General features: G+C 42.7%; 2 protein-coding genes across 2 annotated transcripts in view; both read left to right on the forward strand.

Annotated features, from left to right (window-relative positions):
• LOC137320666 (RNA exonuclease 1 homolog) overlaps positions 1 to 9,762 on the forward strand; it is a 15,850-nt gene extending 6,088 nt beyond the window's left edge. Inside the window, exons 2-3 of the mRNA XM_067982344.1 lie at positions 7,213 to 8,843; positions 9,691 to 9,762. Of these exons, the coding sequence (XP_067838445.1) occupies positions 7,213 to 8,843; positions 9,691 to 9,762 (1,703 nt within the window). The remainder of the gene's footprint in view (positions 1 to 7,212; positions 8,844 to 9,690) is intronic.
• Positions 9,763 to 11,236: 1,474 nt separating this feature from the next.
• The window catches only part of LOC137320581 (RNA exonuclease 1 homolog), a 32,376-nt gene continuing 19,843 nt past the window's right edge, over positions 11,237 to 23,769 (forward strand). Inside the window, exons 1-9 of the mRNA XM_067982264.1 lie at positions 11,237 to 11,330; positions 13,725 to 13,944; positions 14,813 to 14,857; positions 15,276 to 15,427; positions 15,516 to 15,632; positions 17,311 to 17,434; positions 17,930 to 17,980; positions 20,178 to 20,318; positions 23,188 to 23,301. Of these exons, the coding sequence (XP_067838365.1) occupies positions 13,770 to 13,944; positions 14,813 to 14,857; positions 15,276 to 15,427; positions 15,516 to 15,632; positions 17,311 to 17,434; positions 17,930 to 17,980; positions 20,178 to 20,318; positions 23,188 to 23,301 (919 nt within the window). The 5' untranslated portion in view covers positions 11,237 to 11,330; positions 13,725 to 13,769. The remainder of the gene's footprint in view (positions 11,331 to 13,724; positions 13,945 to 14,812; positions 14,858 to 15,275; positions 15,428 to 15,515; positions 15,633 to 17,310; positions 17,435 to 17,929; positions 17,981 to 20,177; positions 20,319 to 23,187; positions 23,302 to 23,769) is intronic.

The raw sequence follows: 23,769 nt of genomic DNA on the forward strand, positions 1-23,769 counted from the left end.
TAAAGAGGGAGATGGAAATTGGGGGGTGGGAGAAAGAGGGAGATGGAAATTGGGGGGTGGGAGAAAGAGGGAGATGGAAATTGGGTGGTGGGGGGGAAAGAGGGAGAAGGAAATTGGGTGGGGGGGGGGAAGAGGGAGATGGAAATTGGGTGGGGGGGAAGAGGGAGAAGGAAATTGGGTGGGGGGGGAAGAGGGAGAAGGAAATTGGGTGGGGGGGAAGAGGGAGAAGGAAATTGGGTGGGGGGGGGGGAAGAGGGAGAAGGAAATTGGGGGGTGGGAGAAAGAGGGAGATGGAAATTGGGGGGTGGGAGAAAGAGGGAGATGGAAATTGGGGGGTGGGAGAAAGAGGGAGATGGAAATTGGGTGGTGGGGGGGAAAGAGGGAGAAGGAAATTGGGTGGGGGGGGGGAAGAGGGAGATGGAAATTGGGTGGGGGGGAAGAGGGAGAAGGAAATTGGGTGGGGGGGAAGAGGGAGAAGGAAATTGGGTGGGGGGGAAGAGGGAGAAGGAAATTGGGTGGGGGGGGGGAAGAGGGAGAAGGAAATTGGGTGGGGGGGGAAGAGGGAGAAGGAAATTGGGTGGGGGGGGAAGAGGGAGAAGGAAATTGGGTGGGGGGGGGGGGAAGAGGGAGAAGGAAATTGGGTGGGGGGGGGGGGAAGAGGGAGAAGGAAATTGGGTGGGGGGGGGGGGAAGAGGGAGAAGGAAATTGGGTGGGGGGGGGGAAGAGGGAGAAGGAAATTGGGTGGGGGGGGGAAGAGGGAGAAGGAAATTGGGTGGGGGGGGGAAGAGGGAGAAGGAAATTGGGTGGGGGGGGAAGAGGGAGAAGGAAATTGGGTGGGGGGGGGGGGAAGAGGGAGAAGGAAATTGGGTGGGGGGGGGGGGAAAGAGGGAGAAGGAAATTGGGTGGGGGGGGGGGGGAAGAGGGAGAAGGAAATTGGGTGGGGGGGGGGGGGGGGGAAGAGGGAGAAGGAAATTGGGTGGGGGGGGGGGGAAGAGGGAGAAGGAAATTGGGTGGGGGGGGGGGGAAGAGGGAGAAGGAAATTGGGTGGGGGGGGGGGAAGAGGGAGAAGGAAATTGGGTGGGGGGGGGAAAGAGGGAGAAGGAAATTGGGTGGGGAAAGAGGGGGAAGAAAATTGGGGGGCGGGGAAAGAAAATTGGGGGCGGGGAAAGAAAATTGGGGGGGGGGAAAGAAAATTGGGGGGGGGGAAAGAAAATTGGGGGGGGGGAAAGAAAATTGGGTGGGGGGGAAAGAAAATTGGGTGGGGGGGAAAGAGGGAGAAGGAAATTGGGTGGGGGGGAAAGAGGGAGAAGGAAATTGGGTGGGGGGGAAAGAGGGAGAAGGAAATTGGGTGGGGGGGAAAGAGGGAGAAGGAAATTGGGTGGGGGGGAAAGAGGGAGAAGGAAATTGGGTGGGGGGGAAAGAGGGAGAAGGAAATTGGGTGGGGGGGAAAGAGGGAGAAGGAAATTGGGTGGGGGGGAAAGAGGGAGAAGGAAATTGGGTGGGGGGGAAAGAGGGAGAAGGAAATTGGGTGGGGGGGAAAGAGGGAGAAGGAAATTGGGTGGGGGGGAAAGAGGGAGAAGGAAATTGGGTGGGGGGAAAGAGGGAGAAGGAAATTGGGTGGGGGGGAAAGAGGGAGAAGGAAATTGGGTGGGGGGGAAAGAGGGAGAAGGAAATTGGGTGGTGGGGAAAGAGGGAGAAGGAAATTGGGTGGTGGGGAAAGAGGGAGAAGGAAATTGGGTGGGGGGGAAAGAGGGAGAAGGAAATTGGGTGGGGGGGAAAGAGGGAGAAGGAAATTGGGTGGGGGGGAAAGAGGGAGAAGGAAATTGGGTGGGGGGGAAAGAGGGAGAAGGAAATTGGGTGGGGGGGAAAGAGGGAGAAGGAAATTGGGTGGGGGGGAAAGAGGGAGAAGGAAATTGGGTGGGGGGGAAAGAGGGAGAAGGAAATTGGGTAGGGGGGAAAGAGGGAGAAGGAAATTGGGTAGGGGGGAAAGAGGGAGAAGGAAATTGGGTGGGGGGGAAAGAGGGAGAAGGAAATTGGGTGGGGGGGAAAGAGGGAGAAGGAAATTGGGTGGGGGGGAAAGAGGGAGAAGGAAATTGGGTGGTGGGGGGGAAAGAGGGAGAAGGAAATTGGGTGGTGGGGGGGAAAGAGGGAGAAGGAAATTGGGTGGTGGGGGGGAAAGAGGGAGAAGGAAATTGGGTGGTGGGGGGGAAAGAGGGAGAAGGAAATTGGGTGGTGGGGGGGAAAGAGGGAGAAGGAAATTGGGTGGGGAAAGAGGGGGAAGAAAATTGGGGGGGGGGAAAGAAAATTGGGGGGGGGGGAAGAAAATTGGGGGGGGGGGAAGAAAATTGGGGGGGGGGGGGAAGAAAATTGGGGGGGGGGAAGAAAATTGGGGGGGGGGGAAGAAAATTGGGGGGGGGGAGAGATAAGGAAATGGGGGGGGGGGGAGATAAGGAAATGGGGGGGGGGGAGATAAGGAAATGGGGGGGGGGGAGATAAGGAAATGGGGGGGGGGGGAGATAAGGAAATTGGGGGGGGGGAGATAAGGAAATTGGGGGGGGGGAGATAAGGAAATTGGGGGGGGGGAGATAAGGAAATTGGGGGGCGGGGGGGGAGAGGGAGAGAAGGAAATTGGGGGGCGGGGGGGGGAGAGGGAGAGAAGGAAATTGGGGGGCGGGGGGGGGAGAGGGAGAGAAGGAAATTGGGGGGCGGGGGGGGAGAGGGAGAGAAGGAAATTGGGGGGCGGGGGGGGAGAGGGAGAGAAGGAAATTGGGGGGCGGGGGGGGAGAGGGAGAGAAGGAAATTGGGGGGGGGGGAGAGGGAGAGAAGGAAATTGGGGGGGGGGGAGAGGGAGAGAAGGAAATTGGGGGGGGGGGAGAGGGAGAGAAGGAAATTGGGGGGGGGGGAGAGGGAGAGAAGGAAATTGGGGGGGGGGGGAGAGGGAGAGAAGGAAATTGGGGGGGGGGGGAGAGGGAGAGAAGGAAATTGGGGGGGGGGGAGAGGGAGAGAAGGAAATTGGGGCGGGGGGGGAGAGAGAAGGAAATTGGGTGGGGGGGGGTGAAGAGAGAGAAGGAAATTGGGCGGGGGGGAGAGAGGGAGAAGGAAATTGGGCGGGGGGGGGGGGAAGAGAGAGAAGGAAATTGGGCGGGGGGGGAGAGAGAGAGAAGGAAATTGGGCGGGGGGGGGAGAGAGAGAGAAGGAAATTGGGCGGGGGGGGGGGGGGGAAGAGAGAAGGAAATTGGGCGGGGGGGGGAAAAAGAGGGAGGGGAGTTGGAAACTGGGCGCATGGCCTTCCCTCCTAATAAGTAACCTTTTAATGTGATGCATATAATTTTCTCAAATATTTAAATAGTATTGAATTTTTTCCCCTTAACCAGGATCATGTGATGTCTTGAAATATTACTCTCCCTTTGGAAATTGTGACCTGCTGTACTGGCCCTTAATTCAATAACAAACTCTTGTTTAACACAGTGCCTGATCTAAATAAACTGACCTGCACAATCATCATTGAGATAACGAAAATGAGTTATTTTTTAATCTCGGCAGGGGTGGGTGGGGTGACTGTAGAAAACCCAATGATGTGATTGGTGTATCTTGACTTCCAAAAAGCATTTGCCTGCACTGATGGCTATTATTCAGGCTTTGAAGTGGTAGGTTTTCAGGATAAAACTTTGGAATGGATAATTAAAATTTGATTAAAGGATGCAAAGACTCCACTGCATCAAGAGCATAAACTGGACAAATGTCCAAATTAAACTAAGCTAAGAGGAGTAGTGGAATCTAGTAGGAGGTAGATGGTGAACTCCAAACTGAATCACTCAAAGTAAATGAGTGGGTGGAATGATGGCTGATACAATTCACGGGAAGAAAATATCGGTGACAATTACTCCTGAGCATAGAGTCAAAATAGCTAATAGTTGTAAGTAATTTAGGGGTTTTGATGGACTCTATGTTCAACGTGTCCATTTTTCCCTTGAAAGATGTACTGGTCTCTGCCTCAACCACTACCTGTAGCAGAGCGCCCCCTCCTTCCAACAATTTCTTCCAACATGCTGTCGGACCATTTGCTCAATATCCAGTTTTGGATAAGTTTTGATGTCCTTCAGCTAAATGTTGGGAAGACTGAAACCATCATCTTCGGCTCCTGCCACACTCTGGTCCTTTTCCACCAACTCCATCCCCCATCCTGGGCACTGTCTGGCTCAACCAATCAATTTGCAATCTCAGAATTCTGTTGGAGCTAAATTTCTAACCCCATATCTTCCCCAGCACAAAAAACTACCTAACCCCCTCCACTGGCACTGTCCTTACCTCAGCCCATCTGCTGCTGAAATCCTCGTACATGCCTTCATCACATTCTTACTTGATTACTCCAATGCTCTCTGCCTTTGCCCAGTTGGTAGCACTCTTCCTCTGTGCCAGAAGGTCATGGGTTCAGGTCCCACTCCAGAGACACACAATCTAGGCTGACATTTCAGTGCAGTACTGAGGGAGTGCTGCACTGCCAGAGATACCATCTTTTGGGTGAGATGTTAAATCAAGGCTCTGTCTACGCTCTCAGGTGGGTATGGATCCCACGGCACTATTTGAAGAACAGGGGAGTTCTGGTGTCCTGGCCAATATTTATCTTTTTGATTTGTGTAATTTTTGTTCAGGATTCTGATGAAAAATTGAAATTAGTTCTCCAATGTTTTTCTTTTGTTTTCAGTTGTGTTATAATTTCTGATAATGGCGAAACTGGGAGATAATCTGGGACAAAATTAATTGGTACTTGGAAAAGTATAGGCTAATAAATGGAAGTTAGCACAGATCTGTTAAAAGAAAATCATGTTTGACTAACTTGATTCAGTTCTTTGAAGTAACGGAGAGGGTTGATGAGGGTAGTGCGGTTAATGTATATATGGATTTTCAAAAGGCAGTTGATAAAATACCACATAGTAGACTTGTTAGCAAAATTAAAGCCTGTGGGATTAAAGGGACAGTGGCAATGTGGATACAAAATTGGCTATGGGAAAGAAAGCAAAGAGTAGTGGTGAACGATTGTTTTTCTGACTGGAGGGCAGTATAGAGTGGTGTTCCCCAGGGGTTAGTATTAGGACCACTGCTCTTTTTGATTTATAAATGACCTGGACTTGGGTATAGAGGGTATAATTTCAAAGTCTGCAGATGACATGAAACTCAAGAATGTAGTAAATAATGAGGATAGTAACAGACTTCAGGAGGACATAGACTGGTGAAATGGACAGACACATGGCAGATGAAATTTAATGCAGAGAAGTATGAAGTGATGCATTTTGGTAGGGAGAATGAGGAGAGGCAATATAAACTAAATGAGTCAATTTTAAAGGGGGTGCAGAGACAGGACGATCTGGGGGTGTATGTATACAAATCTTTGAAGGTGGCAGGACAAGTTGAGAAGGCTTTTTTTAAAAAAAGCATATGGGATCCTGGGCTTTATTAATAGAGGCATGGAGTACAAAAGCAAGGGAGTTATGCTAAACCTTTATAAAACACTGGTTGGGCCTCAGCAGGAGTATTCAATAATCACTGGGCACCACACTTTAGGAAGGATGTCAAGGCCTTAGAGAGAGTGCAGAAGAGATTTACTAGAATGATACCAGGGATGAGGGACTTCAGTTATGTGGAGAGACTGGAGAAGCTGGGGTTGCTCTCCTTGGAGCAGGGAAGGTAAAGAGGACATTTGATATAGGTGTTGAAAATCGTGAAGGATTTCGATAGAGTAAATAAGGAGAAACTCTTTCCCATGGCAGGAGAGTCGGCAACCAGAGGACACCGATTTAAGGTAATTGGCAAAAGAGCCAGAGGTGATGTGAGGAAACATTTTTTACGCAGAAAGTTATGATCTGGAATGCGTTGCCTGAAAGGGAGGTGGAAGCAGATTTAATAATCGCTTTCAAAAGGGAATTGGATAAATACTTGAATGGAAAAAATGTACAGGGCTATGGGGAAAGAGCACGTGAGTGAGACTAATTGACAAGCTCTTTCAAAGAGCTGGCACTGACACGATAGGCTGAATGCCTACCTCCTGTGCTGTATGATTCTATAATATAACTTTTTGATACTATTCTTGCAAAAGTTGGTGAGTATAGAATGCCATATCTGATCCATTTACATTAGATGTAGTCTAGTAGATTATTTGCTTTGGTGCTACTAGCACCTGCCAGGAGCACATCTTAGGAAATTGAGCCCCTCCAGCCTGTAATTATCTGTCTATTGAAATTAATGGACAGAAAATAACAGGCTAGGGATTTGCGATTTCCTGATATGCGATCGTGGCATGTGCTGGAAGCACCATAAATAGATGATTCCCCCTGTGTGGTTAAATGGAAGTCCACAATGGTTCCTTTGCCATGGCCTTTGTCATAATAGTAAGATTGATTTAAAAAAAACATTGATTATGAATATTGGCTCATATCATTGTCCGTGTCCGATGATAATGGTTTTATTGGCCAGTGCGATAGAGGAGTGATATATCTTCGTTCACTACTTTTAGTTAAAAATGCAGCATGAGTATAATGCTGGGAATTCCTTCTATACTCGGGCTATCTGCTAACATTAGTGAATAGAGGGGGGGAAAACAAATCAGAATTGGCTAGAAATCTTTTTACAGCAAAATGCTTCTTAATTGATTTTCCCAGCCTTTTCCACATTTTGGGGGGAATGGGAATGGGGGTGGGGGTGTGGAAAGAATTGGAATTTATTTTTGGTATTGCTCATCTTTTAAGTTTTAATGGTCATGGCTCAGTGGGTAGCGCACTCACCTGAGTCAGAAGGTCGTGGGTTCAAGTCCCACGCTAGAGACTTGAGCCCATAATCCAGGCTGATACTCCAGTGTAGTACTGAGGGAGTGCTGCACTCAGAGGTGCCGTCTTTCAGAATAGACGTTAAACTGAGGGCCCATCTGCCCTCTGGTAAGGGTAAAAGATCCCACAGCACTATTTTGAAGAAGAGCAGGGGAGTTCTCCCCGGTGTCCTGGCCAATATTTATCCCTCAACCAACATCACTAAAACAGATTATCTGTTCACTAACTCATTAATGTTTGTGGAATCTTGCTGTGCACAAATTGGCTGCTGCATTTCCTACATTACAAGTGACCACACTTCAAAAGTACTTCATTGGCTGTAAAGTGCTTTGGAACGTCATGAGGTTGTGAAAGGCGCTATATAAATGCAAGTCTTTTTCTTTCCTCACAGATCATTTATACAAGTCACCTGATGCTGATGATTCAACAGCTCTGGCTCCTAATGCTTTGGAAAAGCAAAGTGATCAGCCAATGTTGCCTGAGACTATGTGCACAGTACTCGAGCTAGAAAAGGTCAGCAAAGCAATTGAGGCAGTCAAGACTGAAGTAGAACAGCAACAGCACAAGCTTTTAATGTACAAGTCTTCCTTGGAATGTGAAAACCACAACTTTGTGACTCCAGCAACAAGTAGTGAGTATAGCTTTGCCTCTTCTAGTACCAGCATGGTAAACTTTTTGGCATCTACAAAACAAAACCCTACCGCTGTATATGAATGTCAGGCGCAAGATACTCCCCTGAATAGTGTTGTCTACAATCCAACACCAGCATCTAGCCTTTCTTTAAGTAAGCTTACATTTAATGCCTTAAATGAGGTAAATGAAGAGGATACATTCCAGTACATTCCCATGGCTAGTTCCAAGATCAAAAATGCTTGCTCAGTTTTGAATAAATATGTGATTGACCGTTGCAGGCCATGCACTGACTTAGAGTATGATCCATTAGTAAACTACTCTTCTAACTTGAAGCAAAATGTCAAGAAGGAATATGTGGAGGAGAAACAAGAATTCAAGAGAATGATTGAGCGGAGTCCTGAGAAGAAGCACACTGTGGCATCCAAAACAGTGAGGGACTGTCAACCCATCAAAGCAGAGATCAGTTCTGACGATGAGCTTGTCATTGATGTTCCAGACTTGCCTCCCCTCACTCAAAATCCTAGGGTCCACAGGAGATTTCAGAAAAAAGGAAACTACGCCAATACTTCAAATCTCAGTTTAATTCGTAAAGTAAGGCAGCCAAGGACTACCGATTCCACCAATGCAACGTTGGATGTCGGAAAATCTTTGGACGATTCAGTTGCTACAAACCTCCAGTCAGAAAATAGTAGCAGAGGGAATGAACCGAACTCTGGTGCTTTGCAAAGAAAACCAAAACCTGACTCAAGTGAGAGTTGCAAATCTTCGAACTTAACAAATGGTCAAACAAATAAAGCTAGCAGGGCCTATGATGTTCCCAAGCATGGTTTCAAAGCCAAAGGAATAGATATGGAAAATTCTACTGCTCATGTTAATGCCAATAATGTTAAATTGTCAAATCAGAAATATAGAAAAGAGCATGTACCTGCAAAGTTGGAAGTGGATGTGCAGAAATGTGAAGAAACCAAAGAACAAAGTTTAATCCATTTGGACAGTTTTAAAAGGTCAAATGAGAAAGGACCACAGGCTCGGCTGGAAAGCAGAAATGAATCATTGAAAGTTGATAAATGTCTGATCTCCACTGCAATGAAGTGTAATGTACCAGGGACTGCAAATGAGAGCAAATGCATCAATAACGTAGCAACTGGAATGAGAAGTGATCAACAAGGACAAAAGATGCAGAAGCAAGCTGACCATTTTGGCAATGAAAACTGGGATGAAAGTCTCCAAACCACGAGAGAGAAAGGTGAAGAATCATCTCTTTCAGATGAAGAATTGAATTCTACAGATTCAGAGGATTTGGACTTTTCTGAATCTGACCCAATGGAAGAGTGCTTGAGGATTTTTAATGAGTCTTCAAAACAGGCAAGTGAGACATGCACTGAGCAGGTATTTACTGTATCTTTCGCAGTGCATTTTTGGGGGGTGGGAAAGGAGGGGTTGGGAAAGTAAATTAATTGAATGTGTAAAGTGGAATATCTTAATGAGTAGGACACAAACTAATGCAGTCATCTGCTTGCTTATTTGCCAGTAATATTTTGAGTTTGAAAGTCACTATTGTGTATAATTGGTCTAAAGCAGTAGTTAAAGATAGAAATATTCAAAGCCCATTTTAAGCTTGAGTCCACAATGAAGAACTGTCTCTGTAACTTCATTTTGCTGCAGCAATTCAGAACCTGCTTTTGAGAATAATGACATGACTTCTGCATTTATTTCCACACATTTTCACAAAATTTCTAGTAAGAAAAGTTTCACTAACCGGTCATCATCCCATACACCTACCAAGAACCAAGTTATTTCTAAAATGGGACATGTGCTTGTTGTAGGATTTCCCAATATATTGTCTGTTAGCTGCTTAATAAACTACTTCTGCTTATTAAAATGAGATGTCAGTGTTGGGGAAACAAAACACTTTCTTTCTGTAATCAGTATTGACCGTGCTCTCTGATAGCCTGGCCAGATGCTAAATAAAGATCCTTCTACTCTGTCCCATCAATGTGCCTCAACTCCAATCTCTGAAGAGCACTACAGTGTGAATTTTCCATTGGATTTTCAGTCATCTTAGTGGCTTGTCTGTGTGAGTTTGTGCCATAATTTTATGTTGTGGACTTGGATGGTCTGGAAGTTGACGTACAATTGTGTAAGCTCATTTCATGTAGGACTCTTGCATTTGGAGGAGGGAGGGAGGAAGACTATCATATAACTCATTGTGCTAGATTTGAATCTTGATTTTTAGAAGCAGAAAGACACAAGTGGAAAATATAGGGGTGAGAATCAAGCTGCCGAGGATATTAATTTAGGAACCTGAGTGTTAAAATTGTCATTGATGTTATTCTACAAACACTGAAGGCGTTCGTACCAAATTCTTGTGCCTAGTATTGTAACAGGCATTAACCTTTTTATTTATACATTAAGTTTTCATACTATAACATTGGTAACAGTAATGGGTATGGTCTTCAGCACATCCAAAACTCTTCTGCCCCATATCCTAACTCGCATCAAGTCCTGTTCACCCATCACCCCTGTGCTCGCTGACCTACATTGGCTCCTGGTCCGGCAGCGCCTCAGATTTAAAATTCTTATCATTGTGTTCCAATCCCTCCATGGCCTCGCCCCTCCCTGTCTCTAACTTCCTCCAGCCCTAGAACACTGAATCTCTGCATTGCTCCAATTCTGGCCTCTTGTGAATCCCCGATTTCCTTCGCTTCACCGTTGGCGGCCGTACCTTCAGTTGTCTAGGCCCCAAGCTCTGGAATTCCCTCCCTAAACCTCTGTCTCTCTACACCTCTCGCCCTTTAGGTCGCTCCTTAAAACCAATCTTTGCTCAAATGTTTGGACGCCTGTCCTAATATATCTGTGGCTTGGTGTCAAATGTTGTTTAATAATGCTCCTGTGAAGCACCTTGGGACTTTTTAACTATGTTAAAGGAGCTATATAAATGTAAGTTGTTGAGTAGAAAAGTGGAATTGAGGTCAAAGATCGGCCATAATCTGATTGAATGGCAGAGCAGGCTCGAGGGGCCATATGGCCTACTCCTCCTATTTCTTATGTTGAGCATCAAGTGGGTTTCCCTGGTATTTTAACTTGTTGCACTAGGTGTTCTTGCCTTGCCCTGCCCTTCCCTTCCCCCCACATGGTTTGCTTTAATTCAACACATTTTTATCACTATACACCCAGTTTTGATGGTGAATATTTTGCTTAACTTTTGCAGATAGTGGGTGAAGACTGAGTAAAGCATGCTAATTGTAGCTCCCCCACTGCCTGGCTGAGATCAGCAGAGATTTCAGACCGAAGCTGGTCTCTGTGGGAAAACTTGGACAATTCTTTCTGATCTGTTTAATGATTTGAGGTGACCTTAGCCCCTCCTGTTCACTGCATTGAAAACCCTGAGTGGAAATTGAAGTATATAAGTGTGAGAAGTCATGACATTTTTGACCAATGAGTGACACAAATATAAAACCCATCAAAACATGTCAAAGCTGTTTGTCCAAGATCAACCTAAAGCACAATAAGTCAGCTTTTTAAACCAGAGAGTAACACCTGCTGGGTTTGTGCTTTGGCCTGATACATTGGATTGCCACAGAGCTAATAGAAGTTTTAACTTTCTGATTGAACATTTATACAGTTGATGCACACTAATGCAATCTAAAATATATTTTAATGCAAAACTGAAATTTGTGTTAGTGTTTCCAAAGTGTGGGAGGTGTGATAATGTTGAACACCCAGTACTTCTAGTACCCAGTCTACATTTTTTATATATATCTTATCTAGAATACTGTAGAAAAAAACGATGAAAATATTCAAGATCCCGGGAATGCAGAAAGTGCCATCTTGGGACAAAAGAAGAGGATTGCACATGTCGCAAAATTTAATAAGGTAGATATTCCATGCATTTCCACGACATTACTTTTCAATGTTTTGGCACATGCAAACTAGAAAGCTAGAGAAACAGTGGAAAATCAGCCACAGTTCTTATTAAACTTGTGCTTTGGTACTCTTTTCAAAGGTACCCATTTTGTAAGCCATGCTTACTAACCATGTGATTTAGATAAATCCTGTCCATGAATTATTGAAATAAAAACAGCATATAGTTCCTCCTCTTCCCAAATAAAAATACATTTTTCATGAAGCCATGCTTCCGTTAAGTAAATATTTTGGGTTGTACAGTGACAAGAAATTCAACTGCTACAGCTTTATAGATGTTAAACTGAAACCCCGTCTGTCCCCTTGAGAGAATATTAAAGATCCCTTGTCCTGGCCAACATTTATCTTTCAACCAATTGATTTATTTCTGAGAAGAAAACAGATTATCTGGTCATTGCTGTTTGCGGGACCTTGCAAATTGGTGTGCAAATTGGCTGCTGCATTTCCTACATTAAAACAGTGACCTCACTCAAAAGTACTTGAAAGTGAAACTCTTTGGACGTCCTGAGGTCGTGAAAGTTGCCATATGAGGGCAAGTTCATTCGTTCTGTTTTTTTTGTCTTTTCTCTGTCATCTCTCACTGCTAGATGATGAGAAATACCCATTTGGTAATGGGAAGGGGGAAAAAAGGCATCGAAGAGGCAGGGGTTGAAATGAGTAGGGTGTGGTGGATGGGGGGAACTGGGATTTGGGATGTAGCAATGCCAAGGCAGAAGGTTGTAGGGGGAATTTGAGAGGCAGGAAGTGAATCATGAGTTGGGCTGTGATTGTGAATCATGTACATTAGAGAGAGAGACACACACACAAACACTGTTTACTGCACCCTTTTGATGTAAACACAATTTTCAGCATCTATACAAAATTAAATATTTTCAAAGTTTTAGACTATTGCAATATGAACAATGCCAGTAATTGGATACAATGGGGTAAATCTTTGTCTTAACTATGGGCAGTAACCTGGCCATAATGGAACCTGTCTGATTTTCATTCCATTGATTTTAAATTTATCCCAATATCTTTATCATGAAAGACTGCAATTTATTTATCTTGATCAAGCAATTGCATTACAACAATTAGAAGTTAGTGTGGAAAACCATTTGTTCTTGCAACTTAAATCCAAGTAGAGTTGGAAGAACTCTGTGCATTCTGTTAAAATATTGTTTGAATCATTGTGTGCGTGCACATGTATGTGAATTGTGTACTCGAGGTGAGGCCTGTTGGTGTTGAGGAATAGAATGTTTTCCATTTCAGGCGCCTAGTATCTGCATTGCCAGGTCAGATGAAAATTAATATGCCATTTATTCTGTCTCAACCTGAGAAAAGTACCCCTGGTAAGAGATTTTCCACATCCCATACCAGTAGGTCATCACATTAAACTCCAGAATGATACAGGTTCATGAAGAATCTTTGGGGTATATTTGTTTCTCTTCCTCTAGCTCCCCTTTTTTTCAATGTGTCCTTCAAAAACACCCCCACTCATTTAGGATTATATGGCAATCTAGAGACTTTGCCACATCTGGCTAGCTGCACGTTGTTGAAAGAAGAGAGCCCTATTCAAGACCTGAGATGAAACTATTACACGGGATGGACAATGATATGAACTGAGTTGCTGGGATTATTCAAATGTCACGCCAAGGAAGGCAACACCAAGAATGATTGGGGCGATATTAGATTAATATTCTGGAGTTTTGTCTAATTTACCTTTTTTTTGGAGGAGGATGACCAGATCCAGATCATTGCCTCAGTAGATGTTGTCTATAGTTCACAATGGACTATGAATAGCCTGTGAAAACAGTGAGACTGGGAGGTCAAAATGGTCCTTTCTCATTCCATGCTTTTTCTAGTCCCTTTCTTTCCTCCCCTCCCTCCCATGTATATTTGTGAAAATGAGCTTTTGTTGCATCAGTTAGAAAGCTATTTTATTTAGCCTCTGAGTGCCCCATGCTTCAGTGCTAATGAGTTTTTTAAAAAAAATTTGTTCATGGGATGTGGGCGTCGCTGGCAAGGCCAGCATTTATTACCCATCCCTAATTGTCCTTGAGAAGGTGGTGGTGAGCCACCGCCTTGAACCACTGCAGTCCGTGTGATGCAAGTTTTCTCACAGTGCTGTGAACACAAAGATCAAATCTAGTTGTTTTTTCTGTTCAGCTAGTGGCCCAGAAAAAAAATCCCAACTTTCCCCTTGCTATGAATGTAAGACTAACTTGAACAAGTTCCATTATAGGACCAGGTCCTCATTATAATTGATGAATAATCTCGTTTAGGGTTTTTTTTATTTAGTGATTTCAAGTTGATTGTAAATATCTGATCACTTTTTACTGGAAGTTCTATTTTGAATTTTATAAGGGAAGATTCAGCGGTAACCGGATAATTGTTCCACGCACCCTGCCAATGCCAAAGCAAAGGTGTCACAGTCGAATCAAGCTGGTGCAGCAGCAAGCCGTGCAGTTAATGGCAAATGTGAAAAGCGGTCAGGCTTATAAAGCGACAGTTTCTGATGGTCCTGGACGGAAGAGGCTGATTGTGCAAGGATTAAAACCTCAGCCCATTGGTGCTGCAAAAGCAGGTAATGGCCTGGGATTTGACCATTTCTATATTCAACTAGAAGGTCAGATAGCTTTGCTTTTGAGTTTTTAACAAAAAAAAAATTCTTAATGTTGGAAAAATGGATAAGCGATATTAAATATCTTTAACACTAGATCATTTTACTCAGTCTGATCCAATTATTTCTACACCTGTAGATCTGTCCAGGTGGCAGGAAGTTTGCATTTTTGTGAAGTTATCTTTGATGGTTACTCTTTTCTATTAAAGGGAATCTTTAGTGTAGGGTTAACTATAAGGGACATTGGACATCTCTGCCATATACCTTTAGCTCATTGATTGATTGTCTGCAGTGACCTAGGTCAAAGAAATTCCCTTATTGGGTATTTACTCCATTGTATTGTTACTCATGCCATTGCAGTGTTTGTTGTCTAAGACTATTTTGATGTAATTTTAACTTTAGGCGATATCAAATTAGCTCCCTGTTATTTGCCTTGCCCGTTTTTTTTTCCCCTTGACTTCAACTGAAAGGAAAACCGGACCTGATGTATAATGGGCAGCTAATTCAATATCTCCCAAAGTTATAATTACCGTCCCTTTTTTTTCCTGTTTCTTGAGAATATGCCATATTTTAGTGGAGGGCTTCCGAAAGAGGAGAATATTTAATGTATAAAGACTGCACACAATAAAAATATAAAGCACGTTCAGCAATGATTGGCTAAATTAGCCATACATCCCAACGCTGAATTGCATTTCATTACTTTCCTCTCTTCCATCTCCACCCCTCCCCACAAAATGATTGTTTACACATAAATCATTGTTCAAGATTTTAAATGTTTATATAGCTTGCAGTCTTCACCCTCCAATTTTCTGTCCTCGTCCTTGTCTTCCAGAAATGGACAACGTTAGTGTGTCAGACACCCTAGTACACTACCCAGGTGAGCAGTTTTAATCCTTGGCTCTTATCACTGAGGGTTGGCAGACTCCTTGACTGTCGGAGGGGAAATCACAATTGTGTCCTAACCCCCCCTCCATCTAATGCAAGTAAATTTCTAGTGAGGAGTTTCTAGATAACAATCAGGAGTTGGAGCCACTTTCTATTTCTTTCCCTGCTCTGAAAAGTTGACTAGTGCTCCATGGCTGAAATCCGTTATCTTACCACATACGACGGATTGAATCTTGGTCAGTTCCTGGTTTATATGGCTGTGCAACACCGTGTGATGCATTTATCCATTGGGGAGGAGAGGGTAATGGGGAATAGAACATTCTCCCATCACCGTTTCCACATAACATTAATTTTCCATAATGTTTAGATTTTTTTTTTATATTTACCACTAACTCTGGGATTGCTTCTAGCTTCTTGGAATTCCTTCAGAAAAGGTCCAGCTGCATGCTCTAACTCCAGCTGTAATGTGCCAATAAAAGAATGGCCTGTCACGAGGAGTATATCAAAATCTGCATGTACTGTTTTACCACAGGGAGCAGTCTGTCATACTCCTGCTCCACAGGTAGATTTATGATTTCATTTTTAAATCAATATTTTAACACATTTGACCCATTTTGTGCACAAAGTAACTTTTTGTTTCTCCTTTTTAGAGATCAAATCCAAAGCGAGGATCTAAAGTCTCCAGCAATGTCCGAAAGCAATATCTCAGCTTTTTCATCGAAGAGTTCTTAAAGACCTGTTCGTCTCGGCAAGCAGCAGTCAATAAGGTTAGTGTGGAAATTTGAATCACCACAAAATATCGGAAAGTTGTAGGGCTGGTGGGGTTAGAGATAGGGAGGGGCGAGGCCATGGAGGGATTTGAACACAAGGACGAGAATTTTAAAATCGAGGCGTTGCCGGACTGGGAGTCAGTGTAGGCCAGTGAGCACAGTGGGTGATGGGTGAAAGGGATTGGTGTGAGTTAGAAATGGAAGGCAGAGTTTTGGAGCTCAAATTTAAATTTACCTAACCACTTTCTCACTGTGTCCCTTCAATTTTTTTTCTCTCTCCAGCAGCTCATTTGATTACATTGTGAACCCCTACTGCCCACTTCAGTTGCCTTTGCAAATAATCAATTTTTAAAGGCTGATTATCCTTGAGGTAATGGCTCAGTAACCCATGTGTTATGTTGGGGAACTAAATCAGTGATCAACCCACAGCTCACAGACTACATGCCACCCCTCTTGCTGAAATGCAGATCTTTCTCTTGTATACAGATTGCCATTTATGTAGCTTCCTCCTGTCTGATTTGCCACATTGATACAGGTCTGATCTGTTGATACCTGGGCAACAAGAGCAGTTAAATTCACAGGACTCAGTGGCATAAAGTCAAAGCAGGAAATGGCGTCCAGTGAGGTGTTTCATTTGGTCCAAGATGATCTGATAGGTCCTGGGCTCGAGCAGGGTGATAGAACATAGCCTCTGGAGTGCAGCATGCCAGAGTTGAATGATGAAGATGAGAATGCATAAATATTCTGGAATTTTGTTTGATTACCTTTTTGAGGAAACTTTATCTCTGGGCATTAATAAGCAGTGGAGTAGAATCCATGATATAGTAGATTAGATTGTACACTATCTTTGAAAGAAATGAACTTATTTGCCAAATGGCCTTTTTTTGTTCCTTATGTTGTGTTTTTTTTATGAAGTATCTGAATTAGTGATTGATCACCTGAGTGTAACTTCTCCAGATCAATTCCTTCTCCCTCCTTCGGGTATAGTCGTCAATCATTGTGATTGATTGTTTTTATTATCAAGCCATTGCAGATGTGATCAAACAAGTGCCGTTTGATACTATACGGAAAGCTTACCCTGCTTCCTCCATTCATTTGTTTGTGGCCTCATGAATTTATCACTATCATTGTAGGTGCAGCACAGGAGGAGGCCATTCAGCCCATCATGCCTGTGCCGGCTCTTTGAAAGAGCTATCCAATTAGTACATGTTTATTGATGGCACTTTAATGTGGGCCTGGAGCAGACTGATTACTATGGGTTTTGTTGCTCCTGCTTTCACCCCCTCCTTTCATTGAATCTCTGGGATACAGTTCCACGATGCCAGGAGCTCTCTGGTATTTTGTCCAAATGACTATTTTGTTTGTGTAAGCCTAGGTTGTAAATGACATTGCATTCTGTAATCACAGTGAACATCACCCAACATCCATGAAAGTGCATTTCCATCAGGGGTCCCTGGATAGCTTTCTGTTACCCTCCTTAGTCCAGGGGTACTGAAACTAATTGTCATCCTATTGCCACTCCTGGCAACCTGTTGACTCAGGACAGTCTGGGGAATGAACCTGGGGCCTTAATCTGGGTGGCTTGGTTACCAGTTGAGATATGCTGCGCATGAGGAGCTAATTTGTTTCAAAAAATTGTTACGTTTCCTTTTCTTTCCCCTCTTACCTATTTTAGGCCTTATCTGAAGAAAAGGCAATTTTTGAACGCAGCACAAGCCGGTTCATGTATCTGAATGTAGCTGTACATGCCTTGAAGATCCTACGGAATCCAGCCAATCTTGAACCAAAGGTTTCAGATGGTATGCCTTCACAGCAAGGGGTAGATAGTTTAAAAAAAATTTAAAATATAAAAATGTATCTAGTGTATATCAATATTGGTAAACGTTAGAGTAGTCAACTTGTGAATCTGTTTCTCACTGAAATATTGGTTAGTGCTTCTGATGGGCCAATGACCTGATCAATACATCGCACAGCAACTCCTTGTTAATTTCATTAAAATAAACTTTTTTCCAGGTTTTGTCTGGTATATTCTGAAAGTTATAGATTGTTCTTAACCAGAGTCACCTAATTTTATGTGTAAATCACATTTTGCTTTGCTGGTTTTATTTGAAAGCTGACTTTGGCAATTTGAACATCACAGAATGTGTGTTATGATTGCAGTGAGCTGGAGTAAGAGACTGATCTGATTTCAAATAACATAATATAACCCTTCATTTTCATCCATTATATTTACTGGGTCAGCATGAAACAGTAACAGGTGGGAAAACTGTAACTGCGTTCAATTTCCTTTCTAGGTCCGTATTCTGCTAAAAAGAAAAGACCCCTTTCAGAAGCAAGTCTAGAAGGTAAGTTCAGTAAGACTATTTATCTCATACTTTTTTTTAAGAGTGAAATATTGAATTGATATATGCTTTGCTCCTTTGCCATTTTTTTTCCTTTGAAATAAGAGTACTTTTTTCTTTTCTATTCTGATCTCCTTCATGCCGTCTGATATAAGGGCATAATAGTCACAAGCTTCAAAAATAATTCTTTAAAGTGCTGTGAGTCCTTTTGACGTGTGATACATAACTGCAAGTATTAGGGCATGTCAGATTGAACTATTGCACTGTCAGAAGAGCAGGTTGTTAATTCTGCAATAAGTGGTTGATGAACTGGTCTAATTATATGTGTAGTGACATTAAAAATAAGTCTTTTTCTTTTTATGTAGCACCTTTCATGACCTCAGGATGTCCCAAAGCACCTTATAGCCAATGAAGTATTTTTGAAGTATAGCCACTGTTGTAATGTAGGAAGCACGGCAGCCAAATTGCACACAGCAGGATCCCACAAACAGCAATGAGATAATGACCAGATAATCTGTGTGTGATGTTGGTTGAGGGATAAATGTTTTCCAGAACTCTGGGGAGATCTACCCAGCTCTTCTTTGAATAGCCCCTTGGGATCTTTTATGTTCACCTGAGGGCAGACAGGGCCTCTGTTTAAATTCTCATCCGAAATATGGCCCCAGAGTGTCAGCACAGCACAGCTGCTCAAGTCTATGGAGTGGGACTTGAGTACAAAGCCTCCTGACTGAGGCACGCATGCTGCCAGTGAGCCATGGCTGAAGAATATGGTTTATGATGTTGCTACACATGGCAAATAGAGTAACTTTTTCATCAAGTTGCCAAACAGAATTCTATGATTTAGCCAAGTTTCCAAAAAGTGTTGAGTAATACATTGGCTGACATTTCGGCTTCTTGAGTGCCTTCAGGGAACAATGATGTTTCTTGAGACTGAAAAAGATTTCACTTGATAAATGTCTGTGGTGTATAATGTCAACTGCAAGATTACCAATGTAGTAACCAAGTTTATTGAAGTTACTGGAGCTTGCCATAGCCTGTAATAAATCTGCTCCCGGGTGGTATCCCAAAGCAATTTTTCAAAGTCTGTTCCCAGCAGCCACCAGAGTCCGTTTCATGAGATGTTTCTGACTGCACTGTCTACCTAATTTTGTTTTTTGCTTTTTAAAAAAAACTAGATTCTATTCTATTTAGCCTCTTGTGAACTGGGATAAGATTATAGGAAACTGGATTGTGGGTAAGTTTGTTGGCAGATGTTGCTGGGGAATGGGATTGAGTAATACTTGTAATGTGTAGCAGACTCGGGTAGATTTGAATTACCGCTTTCTTCCTTCTCTCGGTAAGGATCTTACCTTGGTGAGTTCTTTGACAGCACAACTGAATATGGGAATTCACTGAGTGTGAACCCATTCCTACTACTGTGCTCCTGCTTGTTGATATATTAGCATATTATACCAATAGATGACTTAAGTTGTCTTTGAACAGTTTTTTAAGTTACTCAACAGTTTCTAAAATTCCAGTGGGATGCTTTTAATTTTAAACACATTTTTTGTTTCCTACAATCTCTTGATTGTTTGTCCAAGTGCACACATTACAATAGGTGCACTGTGCTGGACATGTTGGGCTGCTATGTCAAAAACTTTCCTTGAAAATCTGTCTCTCTGTTCTCATTTTCATAACGTTAAATATGAAAATGAATTTCTAATGGGCCTTATCCATTGTTAAAGCCTAGAATCGTATGGGTAGATTTTCAACTTGACATAAAACTGGCATTGTGGATCACCAGCCAGTACAGAAACTCTGACTTTAATTTCCATTGACATGGGGTTTCAAAGCACCCTGGACTGATGGTATGAAAATTGACCCTAATGTGGCATTAATTGGCAATCTCACTCAAAGGTCACAGTGTGGCTCATGTGACAAATGGACAGAATATTAAATTGGCACAGTAGGTGGTGATCATCCAAGGCAGGGGCAAAGTAGAGGCAGATTTACTCAGCATCTGGCTGTGCTATACCTGACCTGGGAGTATTGACCCTGGGAAGTGTTCCAGACTTTGAGCACAATAGTTTGATTTAAAAGAAAAGTATATTGAAATACAAATCAATACCTTGTATTTCAATGTGGTTGTACTGACAAATATCTCCTATAGGCTATTTACACTGGACTTTCATTTTAGAGTATAACATCTAAAACTTTACAGGTGCTGCACTTTATAGAGTACTCAAGGAATATGTCTTAACTGAGGGACAGTTGAAAGAGTGTGGATATCCGCGATACAACCCTGATAGGCCAGGAACTGCTCTACTGTTTAATGGTGAAGCAAAGAAATACATTGCTGACTGTGAGTGTGAAATCTGTCCAATTTATTATGGTTGACTAAAAATGTTTGGTTACAAATACAGCAAATTCTACATAATACCACACTTCCTGCAAGTGATGGGTTTAAAAATTTAGCCATAGTATACATTCTTTTAATATGTGTATGTAAAGTAATAGTTAGAACACTTGGAAATCATTTATTGTAAGTCAGCTTTATTTATCCAGCTAATGTGAATAGTATTTGCAGTGCCAGGTCAGAAAATAAAAACCTCTCTGAGCTGAGCTTCTGACCCCACATTCCCTTAGCTCAAAGACTGCCTGCTTCCTCCTCCATAACATTGCCTCCCTCCACCTCCCCTCGGCTCATTTTGATGCTGAAACTTTCACCCGTGCCTTTGTCACCTCCAGACGATTCCAATGTGCTCCTAGTTGTCCTCCCTCCATAGACTTCAGCTCATCCAAAACTCTGTCCGTATACTATCCTGCAACAAGTCCCGGTCACCCATCACCCCTGTCCTTGCTGACCTACATTATCTTAATTTCCCCAATGCCTCCAATTTAAAATTCTCATCCTTGTGTTTAAATCCCTTCATCGTCCCTCCCTATCTCTGTGATCTTCTGCACTACACCCACTACATCTGATTCTGGCCTCTTGTGCATACCTCCCTCCCCTTGCCCTCATTATTTGTGGTCATGCCTTCTGCTGTCTGGGCCCCACACTCTGGAATTCACTCCTAAAAACCTCTGATTCTCCACCTCCTACTTCTCCTTTAAAACCCCTCCTTATAGCTCCTTCTCAGCTTTATGTCTGCTTACACCTCTGTGAAGCATCTTGGAACATTCTTCTACATTAAAGGTATAAATACAAGCCGTTGTATATTTTTCATTTCCTGATCTATGCATCAGACCTGCTGTTAAGTATTTTATGTAGTTGCACCAAATAAATGACTACAATCTTCCTGCATTTACGAGCTTGGCTTTCTGTCAAATAACTTTTTATGTAGTTAAACTAATCATCCAGCAGATGTTGCTGTTGATGCATTAACTGTAATACCTGATCCAGTGCACACATTGTACTCAAATTAAGATAAATCATAATCTCGACTCCATTATACTGAGTCATACTCCTTCCACTCCTGTTCAATAATATTCCAAATACAATTGCAAAATGTTTTCAATAATGTTTACATGCATAAAATATAATGTAATTCCCTGCCAAATTTCACTGAGAACATTTGATGTTAATAGACACAAGACATTTACTAGGATGTCTTTTCAAGCATGGCATGTGATGATTAGAAGTTTTACATCATGATAATGTGATGCTCTTGTCTCTGCAAGGACCTGTTCTGTGCCATACAGAATTTCACAGTTTACTTCTCAATAAACCTGCAATAGTTAATCATCATTCCTTCAGTAAGAGAGAGTTTGATTTTTGAGATGATCTCCAGTTTTCCTCCCAATTGGATTGTGGTTTGAGGTGATGATTCTCAGAAGGGAAGTTACAGGGGTTTTATATTTCTCTTTAAACTTGTCTGCAGTAAAAGCTTAGACTGACTTTGAATTATTTCAGCCAACGTCTGTCAGTGAAGAGGTAACAACTGAGAATGATGGTCAGTGGTCCCAGTGCTGTAGAATCTGCAGGTCTATACATGGGTGTCTTTCCCCTGAGGGATGGAAAAGTGGATCAAGATGAGACATCTTCGCCTTCCACGCCATTACAGAGTGACGTGTGGGGCGTTGAAGGTGGGTGGCGGTGGGGCCTTGGAGATGGGTATGTCTGTCTCCTCTGCCAGGAGATGTCTGGTAACAAAGGGCGTAAATAACTGTCACTTTTGCCACATCTTCATGGGCAGAGCAGGGGGGCAGCTGGTGATGGTATTAAAAACAAACTGCCCCATGAGAGAGACAAACAAAGATCCACTTTGTTCATTATTGTACAGTTAATATCTTGCAAAGAGCTGGGAGTGATTATAACGCATTAATCTAAGTGGTTCATCCATTGCACTTTTTAATAAAGGTACCCTGGCAGTAAATTTGATCAGACCACTCCGGTCTCCCTTTACAGTTTAGTAATTGACCCCCTTGATCAGATTAGTGCTTTAAACACTTAGTTCTGTACTTGACAGCTAATATTGGAGCTGTGGTTTAATTCAAGATAGTCCTGGCTGTGATCAGTGTGAAAAAATGTAAACACAATCCCAATTCCAAACTATTTGTAGCACAGCAAACTGAGCAGAAAACTATGCAAATACTGGAAATCCAAATTAAAAACAAGATTCTGGACGTACACACATGGTCAGTCAACATCTGAAGAGAAAAGACTTGTATATCTGTAACATGAGGTTTTTTACAGATGTTGACCTGTCCATTTTCTGCATTTATAGCAGTGTGTCTTTAGAATTCCATGTATGAGATCACTTTATTTTGCTATGTCAACTTTAACCATTTGAATGTCCAGTCATAGTAACATACAATGGATGTAATCCATAGATGGAGTATTAAGTAGGCTGGATCTCTTGGATCACCATTCATGTCTGGGAACAATGCCAATCCATGCTCCCCCAATTGAGAGCCATTGGCTGACTGACTAGGCATGCATACAGTGGCTCAATTCCAACATGGGTGTCAACTGGGAACAGGCTGTCATTTCACTGTTGCCTTTCCCCCAGGATTTGTTTGCCCTGTAGTGCCCTTTAGTCTATCTACTTTGTCTCAAATGACTCATGACTCATTTTAGTGATGATTTCCATCCTGGGATGGTTGACATTTGACTTAATATATAGTTCTGCAACTGTGAGTTTTTTTGCTCTTGAGTGCTGTGTAAGTAGTGTCTTAATTTAAACAAGGCTTTGTGTAAAAGGTTCAAGTTGTAATTTTATTTCATTAAGCTTTGATCCAGGTTTGCTGTCGTTGTGGGACATCATTCTCTGTAACGCCTGAAGGAAATTATATCTCTAAGGAAGAATGTAACTATCACTGGGGAAGAGTAATAAAACGGCAAGGTAAAAATCCATTTTTTAATGTTTATAAACTGCATACTAAAATTGATGCATTTCTCAAGTGTGTTTATATGAAATACTCCTTTTGCCATATAAAATTATGGTAAATGATAAATCACGCGCAGTACATAAAGAATATATTGGCCCAGATTTTGCTGCCATAATAATGGTGAGTTTAATGGCGCTCGCCGTTATTTTTCAAGAGACTAATGGCGGAGGGGCGCAAATCGTCCAGCAACTTGTGGCGAGGAAGAGATATCCCGTGAATTGCGAATCGCCACAAGTTACTGGACGATTTGCACCGCTCTGCCGTTAGCCTCACGAAATCGGCATCTCTCCCTCAATCTCCCTCAACCTCCCTGTGAGTTTCAAGAAATTGCTGCATTTGCGCATTAATTACCAATTAAATGTGCCACGGAAAGTTGGGGCTAGTACTTAACAGCATAAGTAACTTTTAATGAGATTTATGCT

The sequence above is a fragment of the Heptranchias perlo genome, chromosome 4 (genome assembly GCF_035084215.1).
Source record: "Heptranchias perlo isolate sHepPer1 chromosome 4, sHepPer1.hap1, whole genome shotgun sequence".
NCBI classification, from domain to species: domain Eukaryota; kingdom Metazoa; phylum Chordata; class Chondrichthyes; order Hexanchiformes; family Hexanchidae; genus Heptranchias; species Heptranchias perlo.